Source organism: Dinoponera quadriceps, unplaced genomic scaffold (genome assembly GCF_001313825.1).
Source record: "Dinoponera quadriceps isolate SergipeBrazil2010 unplaced genomic scaffold, ASM131382v1 scaffold566, whole genome shotgun sequence".
Lineage (NCBI taxonomy): Eukaryota > Metazoa > Arthropoda > Insecta > Hymenoptera > Formicidae > Dinoponera > Dinoponera quadriceps.
The window spans coordinates 4,292,663-4,302,068 of NW_014555972.1; the positions used below are offsets into that span (position 1 = coordinate 4,292,663).

The 9,406-nt window shown below is 34.6% G+C and overlaps 2 protein-coding genes across 7 annotated transcripts; both read left to right on the forward strand.

Annotated features, from left to right (window-relative positions):
- The first annotated feature begins 2,851 nt into the window (after positions 1 to 2,851).
- On the forward strand, positions 2,852 to 6,518 carry LOC106746420. Of its 6 annotated transcripts, none has more exons than XM_014623021.1 (5): positions 2,852 to 3,954; positions 4,136 to 4,264; positions 4,341 to 5,043; positions 5,178 to 5,206; positions 5,297 to 5,409. In XM_014623021.1, the coding sequence occupies exons 3-5, from the start codon at positions 4,391 to 4,393 to the stop codon at positions 5,317 to 5,319; spliced, it is 705 nt and encodes a 234-aa protein (XP_014478507.1). In that variant the 5' UTR covers positions 2,852 to 3,954; positions 4,136 to 4,264; positions 4,341 to 4,390; the 3' UTR covers positions 5,320 to 5,409. The 6 variants fall into 6 exon arrangements, with proteins under 6 accessions (XP_014478507.1, XP_014478508.1, XP_014478504.1 ...); XM_014623022.1 differs by lacking the exon at positions 5,178 to 5,206 and having other exon boundaries at positions 3,806 to 3,954; positions 4,341 to 4,700; positions 4,811 to 5,043; positions 5,257 to 5,663; XM_014623018.1 differs by lacking the exon at positions 5,178 to 5,206 and adding an exon at positions 6,178 to 6,518 and having other exon boundaries at positions 3,807 to 3,954; positions 5,257 to 5,462.
- Positions 6,519 to 6,837: 319 nt separating this feature from the next.
- Positions 6,838 to 8,839, forward strand: LOC106746199 (NADH dehydrogenase [ubiquinone] 1 beta subcomplex subunit 8, mitochondrial). The gene is made up of 4 exons (XM_014622503.1): positions 6,838 to 7,826; positions 8,121 to 8,338; positions 8,428 to 8,586; positions 8,693 to 8,839. The coding sequence occupies exons 1-4, from the start codon at positions 7,727 to 7,729 to the stop codon at positions 8,756 to 8,758; spliced, it is 543 nt and encodes a 180-aa protein (XP_014477989.1). The 5' UTR covers positions 6,838 to 7,726; the 3' UTR covers positions 8,759 to 8,839.
- Positions 8,840 to 9,406: the final 567 nt, after the last annotated feature.

Consider the following 9,406-nt stretch of genomic DNA (forward strand, 5'->3'; position numbering starts at 1 on the left):
GACATTTACCGATTACGAGAACATGTGAATTCTACTACTACGCATCACCCACGTCGCACCTATGTATCGCGACAAAAGGGGGAGAGAGAGCTCCATGTATATTGATCGTTTTGTCGATGATGCGAGATCATGGCGAAACTTGTGCGACGGGAATAGAAAACTGTTGTTTATAGGTATTCGCACAAATCATCATCATGATCTGGCTTTACTCGCGACGAGTATCAATCATTAGATATAAAATAATAAGATATTGCTTGTGAAGCGTGCGCGCACGTGCGTGCGTGCGTGCATGCGTGCGTGCATGCGTGAAAAGTCACTACACACGGATGAACTATTAAAACTAGTTCGGAGAACTTTTCACGCTTAGACAGATTATGTTGGACAACTGAACCGCAATCTATAATATTATCGCAACGTACGAGAAAAAAAAGAGGGAAAAATAAAAGAATTGTATATTCTCTGCTTTCGTTGCAGTTAAAGCTTTGTTATAAGGATAAAGCCCATGAAAATAAATCGTAGTATTCACAGGATTTCACTATCGTTGCCCGATTTATTGAGCAAAGATAGCGCGTGCGCGGCCATGCCTCTGTCGTGTCTCGTCTCCGGTTTTCGCGAGGAGAATCCAGGCGCTGTTGAGATAATAGGATGTTAACCGTCAACAGAAGAAAACAAAAAAAAGGAAAGAAAAAACAAACACACGATAATACTGCCAGTCGTACGCCGACGACGACGACGACCACTATCCTTGAACTCTGAGAATTTTTCATGTCGTATTCGTGATATGTCTATGTGAATAGTGAAACATATGTTAGAAGAGGAGGAGGAAGAGACTCGACACACCCATACGCGTAGCCTCTTGTTAAAAATTCAGCACACACATACACACAGACACACACACTTCAGTGAATTTAGGGAATAACGACTAGAAAAAGATTGAGGTTGCGATCAACTCCCCTTTTATCCCGATATCTTTTCTCCAAAGCGTTGAGAGTTTAAAGAAAATTACTAGCAAAAAAACAAAAAGAAATATGAATGTAATGTAAATCAACATTGACGAAGCCACGATTATATACGTGAATTAGGAACATGGCTGCAATTCTTTTGTTGTCGCAAAGATATATATATTGATTCTCGATGAAGTATCTCCGAATGGCGTGGGCGACGTATACAATATTTTAGGAGAGAAAAGATGCTGAGATTGCAGTCTCAAAGATTAAACAGAGAAATTAGTGGTTAAATGCTTCTCTCTTATGTTGTCTTAATTTTCTAGTACTCGCTCGGCATACCTGTTGTAATTTATTCTTGAAAACGTATAAGTACCAGCTCTGCCACTGATATACACGCGGTTAATCCGATACACGGTATTACGCGTGTGTGTATCGTTTATTATGCGAATTGCATTGAGATTTTGTCTGAGATCAAGATCCGGTGTGTTCGCGTTCTTGAGAAAGCATGCTCACCTTTGGTATTGCCGTAGCGACCGGCTATACCGAAATAATAATAATAATAGTATACGGTGTACGCGAGTACTGGAGAATCGAGTTCTGTCGAGTAAGCATTATCACCGCGATCGCTATTACCACTTCGATCATTAGCAGTTCACTAGCAGCAGTTGGCTCATTATCAGCAGCGTTGTAACAGTAGTGTAGGAGTAGAAGTAGCAGTGATAATGGTTGTTGGTGTTTGCGGAGTAAGCGAGTAATAATGATAGTATTAATAATAATAGCTGTAATAGTAATAGTAACCGCAGTAGTAGTAATAGTAGTAGCAGCAACAGCAACAATCTCGCGACAGCAGTAGTATTGCGATGATGATTCGTTCGCGTCTTTCAGTTTCTCCGCCTCGATTTTAATTGGGAATCTCCCTACGATTTCCATCGATGTTTTTTCACTGGTATTTTTATTATTTTTTTTTATCTAACGTATACTGCGCATCTTCAAAGATGCGAGGAATATGTCTCGTTATTGTATAACTACTATTACCATTGCTATCGCACTTTACCATCGTTCCATCCATCCCGATATAATTCACCGTTTACAGTGATCGTTTTGGCTTGTATTGTCATTCTTGCACTATTTTCGTCGGTATCGCTATTATAATTTGTTGTACTATCATCACTGTTACTATTATCACTGTTATTAATGTTACTGTATTTATTGGTACTATTATTATTACGTTATCATTATTTAGCGCTATTATTAAACTACTACTCTGGTTAGTACTACCATTATTAGGACTATTACGACTACTGTTATTACTATTATTAATACCTACTACTATGTATTGTTACTACTACTACTATTACTATCGTCATCTTCTATTACTACTACTACTACCACCGCTGCAACAACTTTATCACTATTACTATTAGTACGACTGCTACTATATATATTATTTTATATTATTATTTTAATTATATTATTTTTATTACAATTATTATAATTACGGTTATTATTAATGCACGTGTACACTCAGTGGATGATGACGGTGAAGAATAGGATAAAAAGAGTAAGTAAATGGATAAGTATGTTAAATTGTATGGGTATGTCTCATAGGGTACTCGACAAATTTTATTAAAGATATTGAAATCTGTTTAATAACATCTATTATAGCTTAACTGCGACGTGATGGATTTTGTTGATGTCACAGCTGATGATCTGTCGTATTACCAGCAATTGCTTGTAAAGACGTAAAGATACCTTTAATAATTAAATAATTCTCTCTCTCTTTTTAATTATATGGCCATGTTATAATTTATAAGGATGTGATATATATATATATATATGTATATATATATATATATATTTATGCAATATCGTATTTATGATTTTTTTTGCCATGTTCTCGTGTTTTTCTTTTTTCTTTAGCAAACGACAAAAAGTATTAAATATTCTAATATTTTCATATAGGATTGTTATTATTAATGACGGCATAATGAATTGTTGGTGTTTTATTACAAAGACGAAGGAAATTATATTAATAAAGTAAAATGTTATATATGTATCTTAAAACGTTTAATATTTTAAGTATTAAAATGCGCGAAAAAGAGAGCTCAAAAAGTAATACGACAGATCCGTTTACCTATCGCAGACCGTCTGTAATTATACCGATTTGTAGTTAGAAATATGACGAAACACTACTTATACATTTACGTGCTAAAACGTGAAAATAAAAGAGTAAACGGCAATTTGCTACTATTAATTTGTGCAGTTAGTTGATACAACCCGACAAATCTGTTTAGGTAAGGAGAGATTAATAAAAAAGCTTGAGATGTTGGCGTTAAATTATATTTCTGTGGTTCGTTGCAAGTCAATTCTCAGAATCGCAGAGACTAACGCTGTTAAACCATTATTCAATATAGCCATAATATGGTTCTTCTAAATGAAGGCAACATTGAGTAGCAATCTTGATGAACTCAACAATACTTGCGTAACGTAAAGCAATGCATAAAAATTATATAAGAAATACATAGAATATTTAAATCTTTCATACATGGATTCTTGAATCATTCGTAATTATTCGTACGCACAACATGCGAGAAATATCCAATGAGCGATACTGCTTTTCCGTGAAACGAATATACGAATATAGTTACGAAGAATTCGAAAATCGAGTCCTCGATCTTATAGCTTCCGCCCGCGGAATGCGGTGATGCTTGCCGCGTGGCAAGAAACGATGCGGCAGCCAGTAAACTTTTAGTTCTTGTGGAAGAATGGCACGGTGATTGGTAGCCGCGTCGCTTCTTGCCGCGCGGCGGAATTTCGCGCGACAGCCAATGAACATGCCGTTTTTCGGTAAAAACTAGAAATTTATTGGCTATCGCACCAACTTCCGCCGCGTGGCAAGCGCGTTCTGTAGGCAGAAGCCATTACTTCTTATAAATATATTCCTACTGTCTATTGTGAATCACGTTATAAATACACTCCTACTACCTATCGTAGATCACGTTTCATGGTACGTCTGCACATGTGTAATTTAGCGACTCAACGCCACAAATGAATGAAGTGATGTTTAACAATACGCTTTTTTTATTTTACACACTTGTATTTATACCGCATCTTTGTCGTATCTGCGTTCTACTTGCGACGTATTCATTCAAGAACCTAGAATAATTTTTCTGATTGATCATTCAAAGTTGTAGGAATACTCAGGTACGATATATTCAGTCTGGAGATTCTCGAATAATAATTGACAGGTGGTTCTACAGACGATTTTTTTAACCTAACCAATTGGCGCGACACGTGCAACAACGCACGTCAGGAATGTATGTTGTGTGTTAAGATAGATGACAGCGAATATTTCTTGTGTTAAAAATTAATACCCGAATTAATATGTTTCAGCAACAAATTCTGCTTGACGTTTCATCTCTATTGATAAATTCATCATACAGATGACAAATTGGCAGCGCGATGGAGTGTGGCATAATGGACCATGGCGTGATGGATCACGGCGTGATGGATCACGGCGTGATGAATCACGGCATGATGGATCACGGCGTGATGGATCGTCTCGCGATGGATCGTCATGTAAGGAGTCGAAAGGATGTAGATGTTGCAAAAATGACCAGTCAGTAATGATCAGCCATTTGAAAAATAAAGTGGAACATTTAGAACGTGGATTAGATTGGTTACGTGAACAGATAACAGAGAAGAGACACGAAGATTCACAGCGTGATGGGTCGACTCGTGACGAATCACGGTGTAAGGAATCAAGATCTGTTACAGATACATATTGCAAAAATGATCAATTAATGCAGTTGAAGAATAAAGTGGAACACCTAGAGCGTAGACTAGATTGGTTGCGTCAACAGATAATGGAGAAAAATTATGAGGAATTAAAGCGAAAGAAGATATTGGACTACGAGAAACAACGTACGGAGACTATGAAGAGTAGGTCCAGGCAAGCGCCTCCATTTGATAATCTGAATAAGAGTAGCTGTAAACCACCATCTTATCATCAACATACAGAAGGAAAATGGAAACTGGAAACCATGGACCGTTCTGAATTTATGAGTTCCCCTGAGCCTGAGGTCATGTTCAAAAAGTAAGTTGCAGGTACAGAAGGTATATTTATGTAAGTATACAATCAAAGTATACAATTATTTATTTAAAAACGTGTAATTTATGAATCGAACTAGAAATCGTGTATGATTCACGAGTTAAATTCGTTTGTCACAGATTCGCTTATGATTCTTTGACTTTACTCGGTAAGTGATTTTAATAAGTTTAATGTATTGCAACTGACTCATGTCTGTAGATCAGATGGGTATACAGATAGGGCATTACCTCCGTTCAAGGATTCCAAGTGCCGGACGATTAGTACTACAGAAGTATCTGGAATTAATGTTGATATTCATAGGAATATCTCTGCACAAGAACCGAACAGTTACCGAAATAGGGACTACGATGGAATATAACTACTTCAGCTTAGCTCTCAGGACGTGAACGTTAAGAGAACAGATGGTAAAATGTTATATTTTTTTTCTTGATATTCTTTTATCACGTTTGCCACCCAGATATAGGTGACACGTAAGTTTCGTCAAAGGCCATGTCGCCTACAAATGAGTGACGGTTTTGATAAGGCAAGATTTTATTAAGTTCTTAGAACAGTACGAAACGTCAATTTTGGCTCTGCAGGATTCATTACATTATATATATGTGTATATATATAAATACAAAATAAATAAATAAATAAATATACATATATATATATACATATATATATATATGTATATTTATTTATTTATTTATTATATATATATATATATATATATATATATTTATTTATTTATTTATTTATTTATTTATTTATTTACTTATATATTCATGACTCGCTGGGAGTCGGTCATGAAAATCGTTTTGTAAGTATTATTAGTGAAATTTGTTACATTTGTTACAAAGCGCCTGCATAGCGTAGTAAAATATTCTAATTTTAAATGGTATTTATAAATGCAAATAACTAAAAACACCGAATTATTTTATACACTCGATATTTATATCAATAATATTTCACACACATTTCAATACAATACGCCACATACCTTTTGAGTTATGTTAAGTCAACTTAATCAACAAAAAGGAAGATGAAGAAAAATCTATTATCACGAAGAATTACCGTTATCGTACCCATCAAACTGACTGGTAGCATTATAGTTGTACCTTATCTTCAATATTGCAGTCTCGTTTGAGCCTCGCTATTAAGAGATATGGTGCAAACACGGACTCTTTAGCAGCTAATCACAACTGTATAACATGGAAGATATGCAACATGGAAGAAATCAACATAACAAGAAATCTTATATTTTCGTGACAACCACACAACTTAAATTTAAGTCTTTAATTTGACATTTCATTATTTTGGTATAGCAATTAATTAATACATTATTTCTAATCTGGCGTTCACTGATCAAATCGACCCAAGCAAAAAATTAAGATTCTAGAGTTGAATCTTGAACCATTATATATATACACAAAATTATTTTCTTAAAATATACGACTTTTTATTTCGTTCTATGTAGAATGAATACACTATTTTTTTTATATATCATAAATTATCTGTTTTAAAAACAATAAATGACAATTTTTTCAAATTTATTTTTTGTACATTCAGTATTATAATATTTGTACATCGGATTAAAATAAATGGTCCATGAAAGGACACATTGCAAAAATTGTATCTAAGGGAATATTGGCGTAAAAACATGAGAGATTTAAAATTTTCAAATAAAGTAATGATACAGTATAAGTTATAATAAGATATAAATTCCCGAGGGAGGGGAAAATAGTGCACATATGTGCTCTACGATACGTTCTTGATAATATGTTCATCATTCTTTAAAAATATAATAAAAAGAAAAGTCTAATGAATATAATGATGAATGTTAAAATATGAAATAGTAAGGAAACCTGTGAATTACATACAGGTTGATGCAATAAAAATTGATTCAGTAATGACTTTAATATCAAATGAGCACTCATATCGACACACTCGAAGATACAACACTGGAAGATACATTCGACTTCAGAAAAGGAATCAGGTAACACTTATGCACTCAGTAATACGTAATGATTACATTTCACCAGAATCATTATGCTATAACTTCAATTTAATATCTTTTTAAGGACCATTGCATAATATGACATGAGCACAGAGTGTACACAAATAATATATAAATATATGTGCATATTCTTAATCTACTTTTGCATTTATTCTTAGGAATTACATGAGAATTTCGCGAGAATTAAAAGTTACTGTGATTTGCGAGCTTTTGTATTGTATATTACTAAAATTAATGTGTATCGTTAAGGAAATAATGAAGACGTCGTAAAGTCGTTCGGGTTTTCGAAATCGCGCCGATTACGACAAAAGATGCGTTCGGGGAGACGCTGTTAGCGCTGTGCAGTTCTGGGTGTTCACGGAACTTGCAAACGCTAACGCCACCATTACGTTACCTCGGAAGCAGTGATGCCAATGACGTCGAGTCAGCCGAGGACGGCCGAAGCTATGTTCATGGACACGCGGCGCTTGTGTGCGTATTGGCTCGGTACCCTCATTGGCATCACTGGATAGATTTTTATTTTTCAGTAGCACAACCGAAGATAGTTCGGGAGAATTCACTTGAATGAAGAAGAAAACAAACGTCATTTGATCTGTCGATCGTCGATCTCAGTTTTGGTTATTTAATACCCGCTTGAGAGCTGATATAATCTACAAGTTCTCTGCGAAAATGGCTCTGGCGATGAACCTCGGTAGGCTGTCAAATCAGTCATTGTTGCGGAATAAAGGATATCTGTACAACGCTGTGAGATGTGGTTCCGATGATACACGTGAGTGCTATTCATACATCTGTGTTCTGTCTTATAAGTCTTCAATAGGAGTAAAATTATCTCGTCAATTGGTAATGAGGTTAAGATGTTATTACATAAGTAACAAAAATTTGTTTGTTTCGTGGGAAATTATATGGACAATTATAATTTGACTTTTCACACATAAGCATGACCTTGTATGTAAAATTACATAGAATGGTAAAGAAACATAATCAAGGGATGTATACACTTTTCATTAATCATGTATTGATCATGGAAAGAGAACTTTCTGAAAGTTTTGTTACTTGTTATTAGCGCCGCCATGGAATTACCTCTGGCAACCAGGCAAATATTCAAAGAAAGACCATGATAAAATTGCCGAAAAGTACCACCTACATCCAAAAGAATACAAACCTCTACCTGAGAGTGCTTGCATGGGTGATTATCCAGATTTGCCTATGATAGGACCAGGTGCTAAAGACCCGTACTATCCTTATGACTTGCCAGTTTATAAGAAAAATTATCACGAAACGGTAAGTTTATAAGGAATATTTGTATGATATGTCATTTTATACTCATAATGTATTTTCTAAAATGTTCCTGTATTTCTCTCTTTTTCAAGTTGCACCACAAATTTGATATTATGACCGAGATGCATTATGATTTTGGCTACAAACATAGATTTGAACCACATATCGGAGCGCTAATATGTATTACTTTCATGGCTGCTTTTGCACTAGTATTTTATATTGGGCACAAATACCCTACCTTCGTACCAGTAGTAAGTATTCCTCTAGGTGTACACACATTCATAAAAGTTTCTATCTATATTTTGTTTAATTAGATATTTCAATACTTGATGAATATTTGACAAATGTCTGTTTCAGATGGAAAAGCAGTATCCATACAAAGGTCAAGTACATTATACATTTGAACCAGCAGATGAAAAATAAATATAACACACCTGTATCAAAGATACATTTCAGTGTATGAAGCAATTGTAATATATGAATACATAGTATGTTATAATAACATATGCGCCTATTTATTATGACATTCTTGCAATATCACGATTTTCCCTTGGTATAGTTTCGAGTTGTTCATTTCTTTCTTTGCTATGTCGGTTTTCAATGTATATTTTCTAAGTGACAAACTGCTAAGATACTACCAAAGCGAATTACTGATTGATTGATTTTTGTTTGTATTCTTGTATCTTGATAACTCCATAATTCTTATAATTGGGATATAAAATCTAATAGGTTTTACAATAGTTATTGCAATAACGTTTTTCTAATACGGTGAACACTAAAATGCGTTTCGGTATTCACTGCCGATATTTCGAAATCTATAGATACGTAACACAAACTGTAGATTCGTAGTGAATATCAGAACGCACTTTACCGTATCTGAAAGACGGTATTGCAAAAACTCCGTAATATGAGTGAAAGCTCGAATTTTTGTTACTAGAAGTTCCTTAAACAAATAAATAATATCATATATTCGATGATGTTCCACGTAGATGATCCAATTGACGTACGATCATTGTTACCTCCGACTTTCTGCACTTATGTCGTATAAATCGTCGGGATGTAGTAAACGTA